A 23,708-nucleotide genomic window follows, 5' to 3' on the forward strand; every position below is an offset into this window, starting at 1 on the left:
CTCTTCGAAGAAAGTCTCGTACAGTTTTTCATTCCGGAATGTCCGTTTTGCCTGCATCACCTCGCATTTTTTCACTTTTGTGCAGTAATTTTCAGTAGTTAGTTTCAACGTCACAGGTCTTAATATTTGAGCCTCCTGCCTTTTGGGTAAATACTTATTATTATGTAGTTCTCACCACAGAATAGATTTATTGAAAGTAAATAATCCGAATTCTCAAATGTTTCAACGTGTTTGCATATCAGAGACTTCCATTTTAGACAAGGCGCTCTATTCAATCGATTCGCAGTCAAAAACAGTTTCCAGTTTCCCTTTCAATATTGTTTGTTTGTTCTTTGTTCTAAAACATGTGAAATTTATAAATAATATGAGACATTCAAAGTCAATGCGGAGACATTAGAAAAACAAATTAGAGAAAGAATTAATGTTCTTTGTCTGTGTTCAGCAAGTTGTTCACCACAATAAGAGAATTATATATCACCTGTAAACAGCCGTTTTTTCAAGTTTTTCGGTCGTTAATTTGAAGAAATTGAGCAAAACAGGTTCTTGAAAGCGGAGTCATGCATTAGTGGCTTGAGTGGGTGGAAAACAAAGCGGTCTTTTGGTCAAGCCGCATCTGTCATCTCATTAAAAGACTCTCGTATATCAGAAACTACAAAAGACTGTGTGTTTAACTTAATTCACGACTGATTAGTTTTTCATGTACTTTGAGTTTCTCGTCTTAGGAGAGATCTCCTTATAGTTATACTATATTTTGGCCTTTCAATTGATTCATTCTGCAAGTCAGCAAGTTCCCCCTTTCTTGTCCTTTGGATGAGTCTGGAGGAGGTATAACAATGCTTATAAGAGGGTGCAAAGAGGGTGGAAAACAAAGTGGTCTTTGGTCAAGCCGCATCTGTCATCTCAATAAAACACTCCCGTATATCAGAAACTACAAAAGATTTTGTGTTTGATTTAATTCACGACTGACTAGTTTTTCATGTACTTTGAGTTTCTCGTCTCAGGAGAGATCTCCTTATAGTTATACTATATTTTGGCCTTTCAATTGATTCATTCTGCAAGTCAACAAGTTCCCTTTTTGTTGTACTATGGATGAGTCTGGAGGAAGAAAAGCAATGCTCATAAGAGGGTGCAAAGACTGGGGCCTCTGCAATGGTAAATGGGATGCAGTTGTCGAGGGCGTGTTCCAAGTGTGCCTGGATTAGCAGGGTCGCAAAATACTTCACATTCTGAAACCTTCTTGGTTTGCAAAAATACAAATACAAACTAGTTAAGTTTATGATTATTGACTTAAGGCAGATCCAGCGATACTAACAGTTCCTCTTCCCCCAACCTGCAAATTCGAGGTTCGGTGAACAACAACTCCCTTTTGCAAAATAGATGAGCCTTGACAAAGGCTGACTCGTTCCCTTATTGGCTTGAATTGCTAAGTAGACGATGACAAACCTTGATATTGAGTGCTTAACAATTGACAGAAGATAATCAAGTCAAAATTGACGTTGGTAACGCTGCAAGCTATCTCAGAAAACCAAGACTTAGGGAAAGAGATCCTCACAGGTAACTGGAAAACTTTATTTCTCGCTTTTTCCTCGCGTAGTGTTTTTTTATTTCATGCTTCCCGGAAAGTTGAACCTGTTATATCGGTTAATCGTTTGATATGGATAATAGCTTATCTTAGCTAGGTACTTGCTCAGCAGTGTATTTCAAAATGGCCCTTCGACTCTTCGAAGAAAGTCTCGTACAGTTTTTCATTCCGGAATGTCCGTTTTGCCTGCATCACCTCGCATTTTTTCACTTTTGTGCAGTAATTTTCAGTAGTTAGTTTCAACGTCACAGGTCTTAATATTTGAGCCTCCTGCCTTTTAGGTAAATACTTATTATTATGTAGTTCTCACCACAGAATAGATTTATTGAACGTTTTGCCTGCATCACTTCGCATTTTTTTCATTTTTGTGCAGTAATTTTCAGTAGTTAGTTTCAACGTCACAGGTCTTAATATTTGAGCCTCTTGCCTTTTGGGTAAATACTTATTAATATGTAGTTCTCACCACAGAATAGATTTATCGAAAGTAAATAATCCGAATTCTCAAATGTTTCAACGTGTTTGCATATCAGACACATCCGTCTTAGACAAGGCGCTCCATCTCAATCGATTCGAAAACAGTTTCCAGTTTCCCTTTTAATATTGTTCTAAAACATGTGAAATTTATAAATAATATGAGACATTCAAAGTCAATGCGGAGACATTAGAAAAACAAATTAGAGAAAGAATTAAAGTTCTATGTCTGTGTTCAGCAAGTTGTTCACCACAGTAAGAGTGTTTTATATCACCTGTAAACACGGCCGTTTTTTCAAGTTTTTTCGTCGTTAATTTGAAGAAATTGAGCAAAACAGGAGCTTGAAGGCTTTGGGAATTCGAAAATCGAGCAAAACAAGAGTTCATTTTCTCATTCAGTTTACGTATCCCCTAAAGCGGAGTCATGCATTAGTGGCTTGAGTGGGTGGAAAACAAAGGGGTCTTTTGGTCAAGCCGAATCTGTCATCTCAATAAAACACTCCCGTATATCAAAAACTTCAAAGGACTGTGTGTTTGATTTAATTCACGACTGACTAGTTTTTCCTGTACTTTGAGTTTCTCGTCTAAGGAGAGATCTCCTTATAGTTATACTTATATTTTGGCCTTCCAATTGATCCATTGTGCAAATGGAAAGGAGATTCACAGTTTTAACCCTTTAAGAGAGGTCGTCAATAATTTTCAAGAATCCGGCGACAGAAGCAAAAATTCAACTATTTTTTTTATTTGCTCCAAAAGACCCTTATATTGAACTGTTTTCAAAAATAATATTCCAAAGTTACAGAGAGTTTTTATTTTGGCAAAAATACGAAAGTTCGAAATCGGCCAAAACGTACCAAATTTGCATAATTTCTATCTGGCTTTCAGTGCATTTTCACAACACTCGTACAAGACAACGAAAAATTATCTTGGATTCATTTTTTTATAAGTTGTGTTTCATCCCTTGGAGTAGCTTTGAAACTATATTTCATCTCCAACTGAACTTTTTTTCGTTTGTAACCACCCGCGTAAAGTACACTATATTTTCTACTCCGTTTGTACGCTGAATTTTGCCATATTTCAGACGACCATCGGGGGTATACGAATGTACATAAAATGCAAGAGCTTCTTTCAACGAACAACTCTTCGTGTTTATCGTGTGAAAATATTATCCTTGGCCCGAGAAAAGCGAGCGCGCCAGACCAAAATATGCATTTGCGTGCATTTTCACGGAGTTCGGCCATTTTCTTTGCTATACTCCTACTGCAAATCATACGCTATTCGGGCAAAACACGACGTGTTTGGTCTCTACTTCTGTTTTGATTCATTTAAATATATCGATTTTAACTTTAAACTTACCCTACCTTTATTGTTAAGTGAACAAACCTCCGTTTTAGGTAAAGTATTTAAGTTTATTTTCCTCGAGTGCTAAATAAACAAATCGCTGTTTACAAAGATACCAGCTCTGTCGACGTGTTTCTAACTGAAATTGGCCTGTCGCTTATATTGCTCTTTAATTTACAATCTATCCCACTGACATAACATTGGAGTAAATTACATGTAACTATAAATGTTGTTGTAAATACGTGAGCATGAGCTAAATAAAATCTTCGCACACATAAAATATTCGAAACATGTAGTTGTCGCAAGAAAATACTCCTTTAAAGGTCTCAATGGACCGCCACGTTGTCCAAACGAAACCAAGTTTTTATGTGAGACATACCAAGGCTGGGGTACTCTTGAATTTGGGAGTTTTCTTCTTAGTTTCAGTGCTAGATACCACACGCAAAATAACAAAATGGAAAGATAAATAAAAGGAAAAATTTTTAAAGGAATATGAGGAGAAGAAGGAAAATTTGTTACTTACCAATGTTTCTTGAAGATTTGCTTTCCAAGATCCCGTATCTGTTTGTACGCAGGCTTATTCTAACAGCTCTCAGTTTTACGTTTACGGTTAAAACAATCGACTGAAGGAAGTTTAAAAGGGGTTTTAAAGAAATTACTTTTTTGAGCATCATTTAATTATCCAGGTCCTTAACATTCAGTTTCATTAAATTTTTCCATGCATGTTGATGTACAAAAGACAATGGAGTTTTGATGTTATGGCACATTTTTCATTCGCTTTCCAGCAATTGTGTCAAGTCTACCGTCATCTATTGTTATTTAGCATTGCTACTATAGTATTGTAGTCAAAATGTTAGCTTTTTATGTCTCAGAGTTGATCAACTTTTCAACTCTTCCATGTGATTCCAATCTTGTACATAGGTCATGAGAATAGATTGTTTTATCTGTCGTTGGCTGCTAACTTCACCTTGCACAAAATCCTCCTGTGTAATTTATAAGGAAATGTATAGCAGTGAGAGGGGGGTGCTACTGATTGGATCTTGGGAGCTAAAGACTTACCTTCTTTTTAACATAAAATTACGATTGCTTACTTAGAGGCTTTGAAATTGACATAGTTACGAAATTCATAAATTTCTACTCATAGTCCATAACATCGACGAAATATCTTTTGATTGAGACGAACGAGACACAGAGACTGTTCCTAGTTTCTAATCGCACTGTCGCCTATGGAATTGTTACAAGTTCAAACAATTACAAATAAGCGGCGTTTTCACACAATATGGGAGGCCGACTTTTTAAAGCAATATTTGAACAATGTGAAACAAAGAAATTCAACTAATGAGAATTTATCTCCAAGTGTTGTAAATTAGTTCTAAGAATCTATGTACTGTTAAAAAGATAGAAAGTAACTGAATATCTTTTTATGGAATTTTACTTTCCACAATGTTGTTATTAGTTCTTACGGAAATATATATTATTTTGCTAGTCTGTCAACAATGAAGGGTGGAGTTGCTAGGTTTCTGCGCTACGTGGGGTTGCTGTTGTTTGGAATGTACAACTAATTGGTAGTTTTATTTCCAATTAAAAGTTGAATACACTGCTAAAGTCTTCATTATTCATCCGACTGCGCTGGAAGAATCAGAGAGGTAAGATGTCATCGCTTCCTTTGAAGTAGCTATGTCTGATGTTGTATGTTAGGTAAATTTTGTTCGGCAAGATTCAATATGCAAAGGGTGACTTTGTAACCGAGAGAAGCTAAAAGGGTGACATGTCAAATTAAGGTCTGGATGGCATTTTTCATTTCGAAGCAAGAATATTGGAAGTACTCTCGCCAAAGCAAGATGTAAGAGAAAATTGTTGGATAGGTCGACACATTCTTGATAATATAATTTAATTTAAATTTCGTTGCTAATCGTCCAAAAACATTTGAGTCATAGTTTCATATTAAAGTTTTACCCCTCAATTTTTAAAGAAATGAACAGATGTGGTCTATTCAAGAGACGAAAGCTCAAAGTACAAAGTCTGAATATAAAAAAAAAAAATTCCATAAAATGGAACCTAGCATTATGAAAACCAACACGAATAAAAAAATCTGAACCATGAAATTCATAATTTAGAGATACAGTAAAAGATCAATCGACGGGTCACTCTTGTGTGAAATTAGACGAGTTACGTGGCATTGGTGATGTGTTGACCAGTTCGAAGCCTCACAGCTGGAGGGCGAGTGAAAAGTGCACAGAATAGGAATTTTTCTTTTTTTTTTATTTAAATTAAATTTAAGAATAGTTCGTTAACATGAACGGGCCTTGCATTGGTATCTGATGAACTAAGAAGAATCACCCTTCACTGCTCGTTCAGGGGTAGCAATTTGGTTTCATTCTTTTCCTTTGTGACTTAAAAAAAAACAATATTTTGTTTTACTCTCCATCCGCAGGATCAAAAATTGATTCTACAAGGATATTAAGTTTAAAAATGATACCAACAGAAAGCGGTTTTGTAGTACAGTGATTTGATGATTTCCTTTCATTTTCCCACAGATGCCAACCATAGGCAAGGACATTTTTGGCTTGTGGCTTATCGTGTTGGCTGCAGTAAATCTTTCTCAAGGTAAATAACGTTATAATCCATTCCTCTATCAAAATGAATTCCTCTCATTTTTGCTGATAAAAAATGCGGTATTATCAATTGTCAGAATTCTATACGTGGTTTCTAAACTGGTTTCTTGGCTCAGTTGTCAGAGGCGCTCAACCAACCGGCATATGTAGCCACTAGTTCTATACTCGTCGAAGCCTTCTTTTGCAATGACGTTCGATTCACTTCAGTTAACCAGCTGTAAAGAACACATCTTTCCTTTCCATGTGAGAGATACTAGGCTTCCATGTATTCCGGGTTTATAGCCCTGAATTGAAAGAAATTTTTGGTAGAGTATGCCCGGCAAAGAGATTGATTTCTTACAGGTCACTAGATTCAAAGGTTCACCAAAGATGAGTTTTTAAAGCATTTTCTCTTTGTTTAGCCGCTTCATCCGATTGTGAGAATCCTCCATTAGACATATCTATCGTGATCGATCAAACAAAGAGCGTAGGAGCGGACAACTACGACGCCATGTTGGATTCGGTCATGGCACTCATTTCGCAGTATGATGTCGGTGAAGACAAGACACACTTCTCCATCGTAACTTATGCCAAAGATGCACAAGTTCGTGTCAGCTTTGACGACCCAAAATATCAAAATAAAGCGGCCCTTCGTGCACTCATTGAAGAGATGAAGGAGAAAGACAAGTTGGGGAACCCGACGAGGACTGACAACGCTTTGAAAGTGGTCGGCGAGGACGTGTTCGACGAAAAGAATGGAGATCGACCGGAATCACCAAACGTCATGATCATCTTCACTGACGGAGGAACGCATAAGAGTTCCGAACCCTACAGTACCGTGCTACCAACTCTTGAGGTGAGACCGTAAAACAGACAGTCTAAATCTCATCAGTTCGGGGAAATAAAAGAAACACTACATCGACTCAAATGCAAATAGTGACGAACGGTGTTGGAGAGCGGCCCACTGAATTTTTTTTGTTTACAGTGCCCCAAATCAATTTAAAATTATTTTTAAAGAAAGAGTTATCGAATATTCATTTAATTTTTATTGTGTTACTTTTTCTAATGATTGTTCATTTCTTGCTTTTTGCAAGCGCTATGGCAAGGTCAAAATATCATGTCGTAGCTTCTCAATAGCTAAAAGGTAGTGATTTATCAACTGCCGATTGTTTACGTCTCTCCGATAAGATAGCTTGGGACTTTCTTTGTTAATCGTTTTCATCAACATTAACAAACGGTAAAGTGACTTGTAGTTGAGAAAACAGCTGAAAAATTGTTCTTTTCGGGCTAAAAGCAATTTACACGTGTAACTGGTCTAAAAAAGAAAAAATAAAACCTCAGCGAGCACTAAAGCCTTGCATTCCAAGTACTGGGTGGGTGCTTTCATCAACTAAGCAACGAGGCCACATTATGCTGGATGTAAGGCAAATTTAGTTGGATTCTTGTTCCTCATGAAAAAAGAAACCTGGTCACGTTATTGTAGACGCCGTTCGATGGAAAGGCTTAAGTTGCAGTTTATCATTTAAGATCAACTCATTGCTGGTCAGAATTTTTCACTTTGCAGATGCTATGGAAAGCGCTATCTTGCTTCTTATTTCTGTCCCACGTCAATTTGTCACCTTGTAATCACACATATGACGGCTAAAAAGCAACTAATATAAAGAGAGGCGAAAAATAAGGCTCATAATTGCAATCTCACTACGCAGGAAAAAGGAGTACAGCGAGTGGCTGTGGGGATTGGTAAAGAAATTAAGCAGGCAGAGCTTATAACTATTGCTGGAGATGAGAATCGAGTCGTTAATGCCAAAAATTTCGAAGACTTGAACAACCAGTTGGACGATATTCGCGAAGCTACTTGTAGTAAGTATCATCTTCCTTCAATTAAAGAAAGGAACATCCTATATATTGACGAAAAGACGAATTATGATGTTGAGGATGTAGTTTTTGGAAACATCACGCCACCGAGACACTATTCGGTTTCCTAGGGAAAGTGGCAACAACTTAATGGTATTTACTAGATTATTTGCCAAAGGACTATCTTATGATAGTTCAGTAAAGGTTAAGCTTGTCTTCGAGCCCAATGGCCCACAATGGCCAGCCGGAGCTTGTCCCGGTTTGCTCGGTATGACATCACTTGGAGTGACCCAATCCCTCCTTAGATGGCATTCTAGTTCATCTTAGGGTTACCTCCAGCATTTTATCTGGCATCCCTGACAATTCAGTGCTACTCATTTATACTCCTGCGTGGAGAAGGGCGCTGTCAGGGTAAAGAGTTTTACCGGCGAGGTCTCGAAGCCAGACCTCTCAACCTGCCGCTGGAATTCAGCGCACTAGTCACTGGGCCACCGCGTGTCCTGCGCTCTTTATGTAATTAATAAAATGATTCCTTAAGCAGGAGATGACTGAGAAATTCACAAATCATTTTAATATTTGATTGCCGCTGTATTTTTAGACATTGATGGAGGATATACCGAGTGGTCTGAGTGGAGTGAATGTACAGCAACTTGTGGTGGGGGAAGTCGTTCTCATTCAAGAACCTGCACCAACCCGTCACCAAAAAATAAAGGAAAAACTTGCATTGAACAGGATCTGGGTCCTAATATGGAATCTGAAGAATGTAACACCCAAGACTGTCGTAAGTATAATGTATTCACTTCTCTACATTTACTTCTCTTGTTCTTAAATATCATAACCAAACTATGCACAGTGAATATGCTATTAATACTTGCATGCAACACTTTGGTAAAAGGAAAATTTCATTGTTACAAAAGAAGTTTCTCTATTTTTATATCGGAAGTTGAAGTAGCAATTATGCGAACTATGTTTACGTCAGGTAACGTTTAATGAACAGAAACATGTCCACTTTTAGATGGAAATCCAATAAAGGCGGGGCCAACATATATTTCTAGATAGAATTATTCCACCCACTTTTGAGAGCTGTAGGTGCCTGATCAATAAGGTCTTGACTAGCATTACGCGTTTGAACAAATTACTTTTCTCAGCCATACCTGGTGGTTACACTGATTGGTCCGAATGGGGAGAATGTAGCGTGACATGTGGTGGAGGAGTTCAGACACGAAAACGGACTTGTACCAATCCCCCGCCGTCTGGTGGTGGGCCAACATGTATTGAGCAAAATCTGGGACCAGCAGAGGAACAAAAGGAATGCAACTCACAAGATTGCGGTGAGTCAGTTTGAGACGTAGTGGAGTTATGGTTACACCCGCGGGGCTTTATTCCAAAAAGAATTCTCAAGCATAACCTTTAACGATTTAAATTCCTTTGGTGTAAAACATTTTCGATAATCCTTCGAAAATCAAAAACGTGTTTTGACAAAGAAATGCGGCACAGAGCATTGTGATGTGAGTTGTTCGGTGGGAAGGGTGAGTAAAATTATTAGCTTTGTCATAACTTTCACTGTTTCACTGTGTGACAAATGAATATAAAAACCAAAAGGGAACGTAATACTCTATCTGAATGATTTTTCTGGTATATTATGAAGGACTCAGGAGAATAGGTTTTCCTTGGATGGGAGATTGTGGCACCCTCAACACCACCAGACTGTATGTTACGATACGTATTATTGTTATTATCATCTCCATCATCTTGGTTTGTGCACGCATACCATTTAATGTCTAATTTTGTACAGGTGAAGATGGTAACTGGTCTCCCTGGGGTGCCCCTGGTCCTTGTGATAAGACCTGTGGGGGAGGTACTCGAGTGAGAAAAAGAACATGCACCGACCCACCTCCATCTGGGGACGGTAAAGATTGTGCAGGAAGCAGTACAAAAGATGAGCCGTGCAACACACAAGCATGTATGTTCTTGTTCAAAAGCATTTGTACATCTTCGTCATGTCGAAGTGCAGATTAATGTTTATCGCAAGAGGAGCGAAAATTCAAATATAGGATAGTTCTTAAAGGCATTTCTCTGTTAGGCCTCGAATGGCGCCACTGCAAGTGGTAACATGTCACTTCCCATGAATACGTCGTATGTCGACTACGAAATGTGTAACCCACGATAGCATTCACTCCGAATGCTTCGTTCTTCAGTCCGTCACTTTTGGGCGTGGACTTGAAACTTACTCAATCCTCCATAAAAACTAAACTCCATAAAATTTTGGTTCGAATCAAATCTAAAGAATATTTAAACCTTAATTAATCTTCGCAGTTCAGCGTCAACCCTACTGACAATGTCAATCTTGAAGTTAGGAGACACCCCGCAAGGAGATGCAAATGATCGGCTTCTTGATGCCCTGGTTTTCGGATAGAGCCTTGTCCAGGTCATTATGCTGTGTTAAGAAAGACAATTTACTCCCACAAATCAACTCACCAGCTCGAAGGGTATCACTAAACTGCCGCATAATAATAATAATAATAATAAACTTTATTTACGTGTCAAATAAGATAGCAGTTTCCCACTAAGTAAGGACACCTAAACTAAACTAATCTAATCTATATAAAACTATGCATTAAAAATTTATTGGAATATGATAAAAGAGCTCTTCCCATATAAAATTACCCTACCCCGAGATAGTAGACCCCATGTTTATAATACCCTACCCTGTATAATAAGATAATAACTTTAATATAATGAGATAAGATAATAATAATTACAATAATATGATCTTGATAATATTTAAAATATTTAAGATTTACATAAAATACAGTTCTTGCAAATTATTCGAAGAGATTAAACTTTGTATATCTACTTTATGTAAAGCGTTTTTAAATTCTTGCAGCGTTCTTAGTGCTCTTATTTTTCCATCTAACTTAGACCAGATTACTGGACCTAAGTACCTAAGAGAGTGCTTACCATAGCGCGTAGTACTAACTCTAGGGATAATGAAATCATTGTTTCTTAAATTATACTTGTTGTTATTAATAACAAACAGGTTCTTGATATTATTAGGGCACAGATCATTTTTAACTTTAAACATTAACACAGCTATGTCATGTAATCGCCTATTACGTAAGGTTTTTAAATTAGCCCTCTTAAGGAGGTCGCTATATGATGATATGCTATCACAATAAACAGCTCTAAGGGCCCGTTCTTGTACCCTCTCTAATTTTCTAGAATCACTAGCTTTGCAACAATTCCATACAATACTACAGTAAGTTAAATAAGGCAGAATAGCAGCCTTAAAAAGTTGTAATTTAGCCTTGGCTGGGATTAACTTCCTTAATCTATTAATTATACCCACCCTTTGACTGCTTTTTTTGCAGATGTTACTTATGTGATCAGAAAAATTTAAATTATCATCAAACATGAGGGAGAGGGGCGGCAGTGGGGAGCGTTACAATGGACTGAGATCCCTTCCTCTTTAAAACTGACACAGGGATAAACTCCTACGTGATGGCCCCCCTGGTTCCAAAGCTGTTTTTTTTTTTCTTTTATCCTTATCTTAATGGCACGCCTGCTTCCAGAGCTGACTTTTTCTTCATCTTTAACATTTTATCATCAAGGCCCAACTTCACCTCCACCTCCACCTCCACCCAAACCTTGCAAGGAACATCTCGACGTTGGTGTCATAGTCGATTCCTCCAACAGCATCAGTTCTGTTGATTACAATAGAGCACGTGATTACTTAGTTCGACTGGCTCAAAGACTAGAGGTTTCCGAAGCCGGAACACATATGGCGATCCTTCTCTACAGTTGGGAAGCACATCTCTGGCACAGGTCTGTACATTCATGTCATACATAGGGAACGTCTGAGTTTGGAGATGAGGCTAAACTTTCCAATTTTTTTTGTGAGGGGAGGAAGGAAGGTGGGAGGGGGGTGAGGGGGGTGAGGTTAAATGGGACGTAAGCCTGTGAAATGTTCTTGACATTTAAAGTCGGTAGAGGTTAAAATTAAATCAATGCATTTTTAAATATAAACTAATAAATTATTTATAGCTTTCTATCCTAAAGATTTCAGTAATTTCGTAGTTACAGACAACAATTTGAGTTTTTTTTCATTGCATTATGAATATCTTATACTCTTACACTTGATCAGAAAGACTTGCACAACTCTCTTCCTTCAATTATTTTCTCCCATCAATGCTTTTCAGATTTACCGATCCGCAAAATATTAATGAACTAACAGCCAAAGCCAGAAGCTTGCCGCATATTCGAGGTGGAACAAGAACAGACAGAGCTCTAGAACTAGCTGCGGAGGAGTTTTTTGGTTGGGACAATAGTGGAGACAGACCCGATAAACCAAATGTGCTACTTGTGCTGACTGATGGTGACACAAACGAAGGGAGTAAGCCATTCAGTCAAGTTATTCCTCCTTTGAATGTGAGTTATCTTTCAAATAGCAGATCGAAACACTTAGATAGACTCGAGAAACTGACCATATAAGCTCTTAAAAATACTTAATCTCCGACTAAAATTCTTCTTAGGTTAAGACTGTTATAGCCAATTAATCTCTTTCTGTGCAGAGAGTCCTCGGATTTCACACCCCAGCACTATCTTCCTATCTAATTTTGCAGGATGCAAGCGTAAGGAGAATTGCTGTCGGAATTGGAAGTGGAATAGATATCTCGGAGCTTCAACAAATTGCTAGCGCCAATCATGATGTACTACAGGTTTATGGGTACCAGCAGTTAATCCCCAGACTAGAGTCCATAATGACCAAGGCTTGTGAAGATCAGTATCCAGGTAGGTTGACATGAATATAGCATTAATAGAAACTGTCAATACTGGGTTAAAATTTGGCCCTTTGTGATACTGCTACTACTGTGCAGTCTGTTCGATTCTAAAATGACTGTTCAACCCATCAAGAGTTCAGACTTAAATCAGGTTCTTCCAGGTTGTTCTGTCATTTTCTCGCTGCTTCCAGTTACCTTCTGCACGTAGTGTTCTTCCGAGTCAGGTTTCTTTTCATTATGTCTTTCAATTATAGCCTTGCCTCTGTGATAACGTCTATAAAATAAAATTTTCTGAGCAAAAAATGCAATTTAGTTGTGTACGCTTATTTCAGGTGTGTACGACGACAATTAGTACAAGGCTTCTAGAACAATGACTACGATGATCTGATCGTAAATAATCGTTGTGTCATAGGTACATGCATGATGTATATAAGTAGGACACACGCGTTGAGTTTCCCATTAAATCAGCATTTCCATTATTTCTTTCAGACCCCTTTTTCATTTTACTTTTCCTTGATTGTAATTAGGTGATTGTGGTGAGTGGGGATCTTACGGAGGCTGCAGTAGGAATTGTGGTGGCGGAGCGCAGGTTCGTACCAGAAGTTGTCCTCCTAAAAGTCTACATTTAACGAAACAAAGGAAGCATTGCAACACAAACCTTTGTCCAGGACAAGGTAAATACTTATTATTAGTTTAATCGATCGTTATCATATTTGCTACTGTTCAACGAGGATCGCTATCTTGCACGATCAGCGGATGGTTAACGACAATTTACCGAAGTGGAGGTGGTTAGTGGTGAATATTTACCGAGCGGCGAAGCGGTGAAGCAGCGAGGTAAACATCCCCTGCGAGCTACCCGAGGTGAATCGTGTGTATGCTAAAACAGTGAGTTAATACAGCTCGAAAAAATTCTCTTGAATCATCTATTCTTGTAACGATTACAATATTTTTCGGGTACAAATCCCACGCGCGTTGCTCGGAGGTGAATCACAAGAGATTTTCGTAGTTTTAGTAGCCAATCAGAACGCGCTTTCAACGCTATCCACTGTTTTAGTTTATAGTAACTAATGATAAGGGATTTATTTCACAATCAAATTTGCAGTTTTTAAAACTGACTACTTCAAATGGACGCTTCACTGAATAGAACACAGTTCAAAAGTTCTGCCAAAAACTGTTGTTACATTTGTTCCGCTGAGGTCCAAACTCGGATTGATGTTAGCCTCTTTCAAACGACTTGGCTGTAGTATTGTGATAGTAGTGGTAATAATATTAGTAGTATTAGTGGAAGGTAAAACTTTAGTGACAATACTTTATTAATTCATTACTCTTTAGAGCCCTGTGAAGACCTTGCAGGCAATTGTGCAATCAGAGCTGCTAAAGGAGACTGCTGGAGGACCGCTAATGTACCTGCCAGTCAACGCTTGCTCTACGTTGGCAGGACGTTTCCTTTGTGGAAAACTTGTCCAAAAAGCTGCAGACGATGCAATGGTATAAGTACAAAGGCGAAGATTGGCCTTTCTCAGTCAACAATTATTTTCTTTATAGTCTTCTTTTTTCATATTATAATTTTCATTCTTCATATTTATCCTTCTCTTTGTCTTCCTTCCCCTTGATATTTTATGAGTATTTTACTTTCCATCTTCTTCTTCCTCTTGTTTTTTTGTTCGCCTCCTTGCCGTTCTTTTGTTTTCATTCTTAAACTTCTTCCTTTTTTGTCTCTTTTTACGGATTGCCTTTCATGATATTCTACACGTATTTTACTTCCTTTTAGTTGATACCTCTTGTCAAGATGACGATCCCTATGTTTGTCCTTGGTGGTCAGTAGCTAATCGTAATAGGTTGAAATGCCGCTATGCATGGCGACAACGCTGGACTCAGTACTCTCTAGCAAGTGAGCAGTGAAGTCGTTGATATAGAAAATGCTCCCGGAAGATGTACATCTTCAGGAAGCTGAGAAATGTTCCGACTGCTTGAGATCAAGGCATTAATTTTTATTTTAAAATAGAAATATCGGAAGGGATTGGTTTGTTTTGCTTTACTTCGTTTTATGATTGGTCCATAAAACTCGCGCCACTCACATACGCTTGAAGTGGTTGAGTGTTTTTTACGTTTAGTTCTTTTTACCTTTTGACTGCTCTTGATATTTCCGTTTCGTCTGATTTGCCGTTTTTTACGCTGGTTATCGAAAAAAACTTCGCAAATGTAGATAAGTATTGAAAGAAAGGACTTTTTTTCAATTCTTGAGAAACAGCGACGTGGCGAAGTGAATGCGTGCAGTGAAGACAACATCTTTCCAAGTCATTAGGTGCTCACCAGCAACTTGAACAACTGATATAGTAATAATGATTAATGACGAGTTCACAATCTGGCCAACCCGATTTAAAATTCTAGTCAATAATGATCGGGTTTATTATCTATTATCTACGTGAACCCCTTAAAACAGTTGGCCGATAATTTAAACAGACATACGGGAAGTAACTTCTCTATTAGAGCAATAAGGTACGTCTTCTATCGTTTTTCAATTAAAAATTGCCCACTCGGAACCTGAACCTCCTGAGATGCTGATAACGAAAGAATAGTTTTTGTCTGTCTCACTTGATTTTGAAAAATACCCCATGAAGTGAAGTGTGTGTTATCACTATAATTTCGTTTCCCTTCATCCTTCAGACTATTGCAAGAAAAGTTGTGGCAAATGCAGCGGAGGAGGAGGAGGTAGCCATTTCATATCAGCCGGTCGTTCAACAGCATAACCTAACTATCCGCTCGACACCCTTTTTTCATGAATTCGGAAAACGTTGTTTTCATTCTGCTCCTATGTCCCAATAGAGCTCTGATACCGGCCAGTGTCACTTCATTTGATATTGCAACCTCTTCAAAGAAATTTAGAAATAGATCTCATGCATAATTGATGGTACGGGGCTAACATGCATTTCTAGATGAAATAATTTAATCGACCCATAAAATCTGTTGAAAACGAAGAAATAATCCCTTTCTTGGGCTGGCTTGATTAACAAGACTTCTAATTAAATGACACACTAGGTGGTTATACTGATTGGACTGAACAAATCATGACACGCAGGGGGAGGGGGTTCAGACACGAAAACGGACATGTACCAATCCCTACCCTCTGGCGATGGGCCAACACGTCTTGAGCAAAAATTTAGACCCGCTAAGAATCGAAAGAGTTGATGTGAGACGTAGTAGAGTTATGGTCAGCCCTTCTTCTTAACGTTTGGGCTTCTTTCAATTGCAATCTTTTAGCATGTCAGGATTTCAACGTCTCTTACTGTCGGATTAAGGTTAAATGGCCAGGCTGCGGCCATTATTTTGTGAGAGGTAAGCAGTGTGACTTTTATTTGAGTCATCCATCTTATTAAGGATGAATTGCTTATTGCAGTTTATAAGTAGCCTATAAGTAGCTTCTTGACGAAAAAATCCATATCGAACATCACTGTCATCGAATTTAAAGCTATAAAGCTCTTCGTGCGTTTCAGGTGCGAGAGAAAAGGCTGGGTGCGGTTGCTTAAACCACTGCAATTTATTAAGGCGTTAATACTTCACCATGTTTAAGATAAAGCCTGCTCCAGTGTTATAACCTTACGTCAAGTGCCAACAGCGAAAGGCTTCAGTCGCATTCATTTCCTGCTGAAATCTCACTGACTTACATAAAAGTCAAATCTTATTTCTTGCATATTACCAGAAAAGCACTCGCCTCGGACATGGGATCTGAACCCGGCTGGTAAAAAAAGACTAACGTTAAGTCGTCAGAGATGTTGGAAATTGTAAATTACGCTGGGACAGTTATTACTTAACAGACGAGTGTAACAAGACGAAGTATACCTGCTCCGAAAAGAAATTCGTCGGGTGTTTAATGCTTTCCATACTTCGAACAGCCACACTGATGGATATATTTCAATCAAGTTTACCTCGTTTTGTCTTATCTAGCATCACTTCACTCGTCTTATTTGATGATGAACATGACCATTTTGTCTTATTTTAAAGATTGATCAGTTACTCAACCATTTATTTTTTCAGCCAAATGCAAGAAGAGTTGTGGCCTTTGCAGCGGAGGTTAATATTCTTTCCTCTCTTTTATAATCCTTGAGTTTTATGATTTGCACTAAAGAGTAGAGATCGCCTTGCAATAACTGTTCGTTCAATCTCAGACAATTTATTGATATTTAAGTGTGGGAGGAGAATTTCTTTGCCTATCTTGTCGTCAATGTTCAACTCTCTTACTCTTCCTTAAATGCCTCCTAGGGTTTAAAATCCCTGGGAATGACTGCCAACTAATTTCTCCTCAGAGTACCACCTCTGAATAAACATTGAAGTCGTTAGAATAAATGAGATGATCGATAACTGAAGAGGTTCTTGAACGTTTTACAGATCAAATTTTCCTTGTTCATACCATAAAAATAGAGTTGAGAAAAATGTGGAGAATATGCCTCCCGATGTTAGCGTGTTAAGGGTTAAACTATCACGAAAACGAAGAGGGATGTGAGCAGCTACACACCTAACTATGTTTCTGTGCGTTGTTCTTTTCAATTGGATACCGTGCTCAGATTGGGTAAAATTTCTCATACACGCAAAAAAAACCATTGTGTTATTCTTCCTTTCATTCAGGGAGTGGAGGTGGCGGTGGCTGGGGACGTCGATAAAAACGTGGCACTAAGCTGAGGTGATTTTACAGTTTTTATTTAATCATACTTACCTTTAGCCAGTGAGGGGTTCTGCCCTCAGATCCCATCACATTCACTTTACAGAGGTGCAAATAGTAAAATCTACGATTGCCATTGATTCCCCGCATCTAGGGCTGGTCGCAGAATACAACTGTCAAACGATCAAGGAAGGTGTCTAATGACAGTTTTCTTTTTCTCCTTGTTACTGTTAATATACTTCTGCTAAAAATGTTGAACAAAATTTACTGACTCCGTGTTTCCAATGTTTTTAATTTGCTTTTAACTTTTAGGTTTCTGGTTTTCCAATAATTATTACGCCAGCTGAAGAATGGAGAACGAATGTAATAGGAGATACGTCATGGCTCAGTATTGTAGGCAGGGATAGCAAATAAACACTGAAATTAAGAGTGTGCTGTCTGTAATCTCTGGATGCTCACCATTTAAGCTCTGGGCCTGATTTTCCCCAATATAAACTTATAGATAAAAATTAATCGGGCATTCCAAACTTATTCGGCTTATTTTTTATTAACGTCAACAACCACTAAGTAGTCGAAGATTCAACTTCATGCCTCAACGCGCATTTATCGTCACCTGATCAGTAATTTGTTCATTAATTAATATAGGACATGTTTTTAAAAAGGTCTTATCCTTAAAAACCAAAACTTCTTAAAAGTATCAATTTCCTTAATTAAAAGTATCGTTCTTAACAATCACTAGACTTAATAATTCAAAATTCCTTGAAATTGCCAACCCACCTAAGCTCTCCCTAAGATTTACATTTTCAAGTTTCCCCCTTTGAGACTCTTTGAAATGGAACGGAGCAAACTTAGCCGGTTTAAATGAATGTAACTTACCTTTCAAGCTATAAAATAACAACCACAGGACAAGGTACCAGTGTTGCCTAGGGGCCCCGGTCACGGGGGAGAAATTTTCCAGAGGGCGCCCGTGGCGCTTCAGTTTTGGAAGGTTTTTTTTTTTTAGTAAGTCAGAAACATGCATAGACACACAGACTTTGCGATTCAGGTAGAGTGCTATTTCGACTATTGCCAATCCATGGACGTCACCAGACTACTTAGAAAGTTTACCTCCTCCATTAAACCTCTCTCCGATTTTCAAACATATGTTCAACGGGAATTTTGATTAAGAAGTGTTTTAAAATGATCATCAAATTTCGTTCACACATTGTAAGAGAAGCTAGAAATCCTCGAGATTGATTGAGTATTGTAAAACCAAGATACTCCATAGTAGTCACTATAATGGCTAAAAGAGTTATCATTTCAACTTAGAATCTTTATAAAAGATAAATAAAAGTTAAGATAACTAAGTTAGATAAATACTAACAAAAATTGAATACGAACAAAGCGAAACGGAAAATTAATCATATTGATGACGTCTTATATCCAACTGCAAAAGCGAATAACTTTGAAGTTGAAGAAAACTTCTTGACGGAGAAGTATGCCAAGCGTAACTTTAGGTAAACTGACTTGAAAAAGGTAATTAGAAACTGGCTTTATGAATAGGAGGCTTGCGTACTTAGCTGCGGTATGAAAATTATGCAAAAAAAAGGTGCAATTGACAAAATAAATGAGAACAGACCTACAAAAAAAAACAAACAAACAAACGAAGAGGTATGAGAAATGAAAGACAAAATAGATAAACACAAAATTACAAAAAAAAAATAAATGGCAAGCGCTTTAGATCTAACAGCTACCATGGTCAGTGCATGAATAACTATGAATATGTAGACGACTTCAACCGCTAATAAGACACAAGACACAAAGTCAGAAGCTCGTTGAATAACACTCATTTTTGCATAAAAACTGCTGCATGCTTCACACTTGAGATAAGTGAATGACAGAATGCCAAAGATTCAATTGCTTTAGAAGTCGATTATACATTTAAAAATATGACGTTGGAACCGACAAAACTCGTTTCTCTATCCTGACGTCTGCTGGAAAACCAACGATTCGCGTGAGTTTCGACAACGCAAAGTATCAAAATAAAGAGGCTCTTGATATATTTATTGACGAAATGAAAGCGAACGATCACCCGGGAGCACCAACTCGGACTGACCAAGCACTGGAAATGGTCGCTGAAGAAGTTTTCAAAACTGCAAATGGAGATCGACCAGAATCGCCAAATATCATGATTATCTTCATTGATGGGGGGACGCACAGAACTTCCAAACCTTATGATCTGATTCTGCCGAAACCTGAGATGAGCAGTGAGAAACATGTAAAGACTGTTATGGTACAATGATGCTAATATTGAATGGTCTAGTTTAGAGATATTTTTATAAATTGAATACCTTGTACTTACAGGTATCTTGTTTAACTCTTACCCGACGGTTAAGCAGCCTTCTTTACATATAACTTTTTGTTATTGGCCCACTAAGTCAACGCCTTAAATACCAACTGACCTTAAAATGACCTGCTGTTTTATTCCAACAAAATGGAGAAGGCTTCTATATAAACTAATAAAAAAGCATTCTAGGAGCAACCACAATACTATATTTAGTCAGGAATAATAACCATAGTTTCACGAGTTCTATAAAGGATCAACTAATCTATCGTCTGGCTACAAAATAGGAATTTGGCGAAGAGGCGACGTTTGAACCTCACAAGAGTCGATCTACTTTCTGTTTCAGCTCACCTGGTTAAGCATTTGATAGAAGTACTTAATATTTTGATTGATTTAATCCTTACAAGAGTCGATCTTTTTCAGCTCAGTTAGAAAATCATTTGGGAGCAAATTTCGATAACGTAAAGTTTGAATCCTCACAAGAGACAAACTGCTAACTCTTTCTGCTTAGTTCAGGTATGTTACGTATATGGTTTTCATGACTGTATTTAGAGAATACTGTCTGTGTACAATTACATGTACTGTTGATTAAAAGAGGAATTTTTGTCCATTAGCAAAAATTTGGATCTCAGTTGATGAGTGTCTTGCCGAAACATGGCGTCAGAAGTGGGATCTTTTCAAAATCTTAAAGCGAGCTGTAATGCACACGATTGACTAGTTAGGTTTCCAGTCCGTTCAAGCAGTTCTGGGAGCAAAGCGGAGCCAAACCACTGAAGCAAACGTTACGTAAGGCGATTTCCTTCATCGACCACCTGCGTGGAAAGCGAAATGATGTTAGATACTGAAGAAGCCCCTCCGCCGCCAACTCCACAGGCTGTTTCCGCCGGTCCACACGCTCCCCCACCGCCTCAGATATACAATTTCCCTACAAATTTCCCTGTACCAGCAGCAATGGTTTGTCGTGGGGACATTCCGAGTAATTGGGAATTTTTTCTAATTACTAAGTAGCGACCAGTTTAGATCAAAAGAAACAAACGGTAAGGTTAACAACCTTCCGTTCCGTTATGGGAAAAGAGTGCCTGCAGATTTTTCGGAATCTTAATTTTGGTTCTGGTGAAGTTACTATTTCTTCGTCAACCACCCGACGAAACGGTTGACTGTTTTGTCAATCGATTAAAGAAATTGGCATCATCCTTTCAGTATGGAGCTCTTACGGAAGAAATAATGCGAGATAGACTAGTCATTGTCATTCAAGATAAAAATACAAAGGCTAGATTTAGTGGACTGTTGACAAAGGTAAATAGTGAAAGGTTTGACGGACGAAGTTTCAATCCTGAAAAGAGCTGTTTTCATTAATTGATCACTATCAAAATAATTTTCCCTTGATTGAGTCCTAGATGTCACCGTTACCCTACGTCAGTCACCGGTAATGCATGATCCTTTTCTGGAACTAAACCTTACAAAAACACTTTCATTCCACGAAATGAATTCTATTCCTTATGCGTGTCTATAGTTTCAGTGTTCCATCAGGTTCGTATTAAGCAACATAAAATTTGTTCTTGCTTTACAAATTTACTGGAAGAGTCTGCCGCTATTCCTTCTAAGCCGAATATCTGGTCGGAAGAGCCGCTTACAAAAGTAATGTGGTGCCACAACCGGAAACGCACGAGTTAACCATCGCTAAAAACATGACTGTTTGGTTTACTCCTGTGGTGGATCCACCTCAACCAGATGAATACATTTTCACAGTAATGCCAAATGGGAATTTACTACTTCGATTTTGAGCTCACCAGCACTGTTCCTTTCGCCTTGTTCTTTGAATCAAACCCTGGCTTCTAGTGAAATGTCATTGCATCAGCCAATGGATTATTGGGGACGACAAGTGTTTACCTGCCGAGTGATGCACTCTGCTGAGTTGCCTTTCTCCTCCGTAGACTTCATGAACCACGTCGGTGATGTTGTTGATACCGGGCACCTTCGCGGATATGTCCTTCCTTCCTTCCGACAAAGGAGCGAGTCAGCAAGTTCCCTTTTCGTTGTACTTTAAATGAGTCTGGAGGGGAAAGAGAAATGCTTATGAGAGGGTTTAAAAATTGGAGCCTCTGCATTGGCAAATGGGATGGAGTTTTCGACGGCGTGTTTCTAGCGTGCCTGGATCACGAGCATAATGATACTAATAATTCCTCTGCCCCAGCTGGCAAATTCGAGTTTCGGCGAACAACAACTTCCTTTTGCACAATTGATGAGCCTTGACAAAGGCTGACTCGTGCCATTACTGGCTAGAATGGCTAAGTAGACGATGACAAACCTTGATATTGAGTGCTTAACGCTTGACAGAAGATAATCAAGTCAAAGTTGACTTTGGAAAGGCTGGAAGCTACCTCAGAAAACTAAGGCTCAGGGAAAGAGATCCACACAGGTAACTGGTAAGCTATATGTCTTACTATTTCCTCGCTTAGCGTTTTTCCCTTTCATGCTTCCCGGAAAGTTGAACCAGTTATATCGGATAATCGTTTGATATGGATAGTAACTTATCTTAGCTAGGTACTTGCTCAGCACAGTACCTCTCGTACAGTTTTTCATTCCGGAATGTCCGTTTTGCCTGCATCACCTCGCATTTTTTCACTTTTGTGCAGTAATTTTCAGTAGTTAGTTTCAACGTCACAGGTCTTAATATTTGAGCCTCTTGCCTTTTGGGTAAATACTTATTAATATCTAATTGTCACCACAGAATAGATTTATCGAAAGTAAATAATCCGAATTCTCAAATGTTTCAACGTGTTTGCATATCAGACATCCATTTTAGACAAGGCGCTCTATTCCAATCGATTCGCAATCAAAAACAGTTTCCAGTTTCCCTTTCAATATTGTTCTAAAACATGTGAAATTTATAAATAAATGAGACATTCAAAGTCAATGCGGAGACATTAGAAAAACAAATTAGAGAAAGAATTAATGTTCTTTGTCTGTGTTCAGCAAGTTGTTCACCACAGTAAGTGGGTTTATATCACCTGTAAACACGGCCGTTTTTTCAAGTTTTTTCGTCGTTAATTTGAAGAAATTGAGCAAAACAGGAGCTTGAAGGCTTTGGGAATTCGAATATCGAGCAAAAAAAGAGTTCATTTTCTTATTCAGTTTACGTACCCGTTAAAGCGGAGTCATGCATTAGTGGCTTGAGTGGGTGGAAAGCAAAGGGGTCTTTTGGTCAAGCCGCATCTGTCATCTCAGTAAAAGACTCTCGTATATCAGAAACTACAAAAGACTGTGTGTTTGATTTAATTCACGACTGACTAGTTTTTCATGTACTTTGAGTTTCTCGTCTCAGGAGAGATCTCCTTATAGTTATACTATATTTTGGCCTTTCAATTGATTCATTCTGCAAGTCATCGAGTTCCCCCTTTTGTTGTCCTTTGAATGAGTCTGGAGGAGGAATGGCAATGCTCATAAGAGGGTGCAAATAGGGTGGAAAACAAAGGGGTCTTTAGTCAAGCCGCATCTGTCATCTCAATAAAACACTCCCGTATATCAGAAACTACAAAACACTATGTGTTTGATTACATTCTCGACTGGCTAGTTTCTCATTTACTTTGATTTTCTCGTCTCAGGAGAGATCTCCTTATAGTTATACTTTATTTTGACCTTCCAATTGATTCATTCTCCAAGTCAACAAGTTCCCTTTTTGTTGTACTATGGATGAGTCTGGAGAAGGAAAAGCAATGCTTATAAGAGGGTGCAAAGACTGGAGCTTCTGCATTGGTAAATAGGATGCAGCTGTCGAGGGCGTGTTCCTAGCGTGCGTGGATTACCAGGGTCGCAAATTACTTCACATTCTGAAACCTTCTTGGTTTGCAAAAATACAAATACAAACTAGTTAAGTTTATGATTATTGACTTAAGGCAGATCCAGCGATACTAATGGTTCTTCTGCCCCAGCCTGCAAATTCGAGGTTCGGTGAACAACAACTCCCTTTCGCAAAATAGATGAGCCTTGACAAAGGCTGACTCGTTCCTTTTACTTGCTTGAATTGCTAAGTAGACGATGACAAACCTTGATATTGAGTGCTTAACAATTGACAGAAGATAATCAAGTCAAAATTGACGTTGGT

The 23,708-nt window shown here is 38.3% G+C and overlaps 1 protein-coding gene across 1 annotated transcript; it reads left to right on the forward strand.

Annotated features, from left to right (window-relative positions):
* Nucleotides 1-4,963: 4,963 nt before the first annotated feature.
* On the forward strand, nucleotides 4,964-17,709 carry LOC113678917 (uncharacterized). The gene is made up of 18 exons (XM_089179901.1): nucleotides 4,964-5,040; nucleotides 5,932-6,001; nucleotides 6,411-6,844; nucleotides 7,695-7,848; nucleotides 8,441-8,623; nucleotides 8,991-9,173; nucleotides 9,638-9,805; nucleotides 11,454-11,667; nucleotides 12,042-12,270; nucleotides 12,465-12,633; nucleotides 13,151-13,297; nucleotides 13,956-14,111; nucleotides 14,395-14,514; nucleotides 15,291-15,335; nucleotides 15,885-15,959; nucleotides 16,659-16,694; nucleotides 17,247-17,301; nucleotides 17,593-17,709. Exons 2-17 carry the CDS (start codon nucleotides 5,932-5,934, stop codon nucleotides 17,279-17,281), a joined length of 2,418 nt encoding a protein of 805 aa, XP_089036027.1. The 5' UTR covers nucleotides 4,964-5,040; the 3' UTR covers nucleotides 17,282-17,301; nucleotides 17,593-17,709.
* Nucleotides 17,710-23,708: the final 5,999 nt, after the last annotated feature.

This window comes from Pocillopora damicornis, chromosome 8 (genome assembly GCF_964200805.1).
Source record: "Pocillopora damicornis chromosome 8, jaPocDami1.2, whole genome shotgun sequence".
In the NCBI taxonomy this organism is placed as follows: domain Eukaryota; kingdom Metazoa; phylum Cnidaria; class Anthozoa; order Scleractinia; family Pocilloporidae; genus Pocillopora; species Pocillopora damicornis.

Excerpts from the sequence above, each read along its gene's own strand:
- LOC113678917 (XM_089179901.1), top strand. The coding sequence starts at position 5,932 with ATGCCAACCATAGGCAAGGACATTTTTGGCTTGTGGCTTATCGTGTTG. Across the intron at positions 11,668-12,041 it reads GAAGCACATCTCTGGCACAG|ATTTACCGATCCGCAAAATA; the intron begins GTCTGTACATTC and ends AATGCTTTTCAG. Across the intron at positions 13,298-13,955 it reads AAACCTTTGTCCAGGACAAG|AGCCCTGTGAAGACCTTGCA; the intron begins GTAAATACTTAT and ends ATTACTCTTTAG.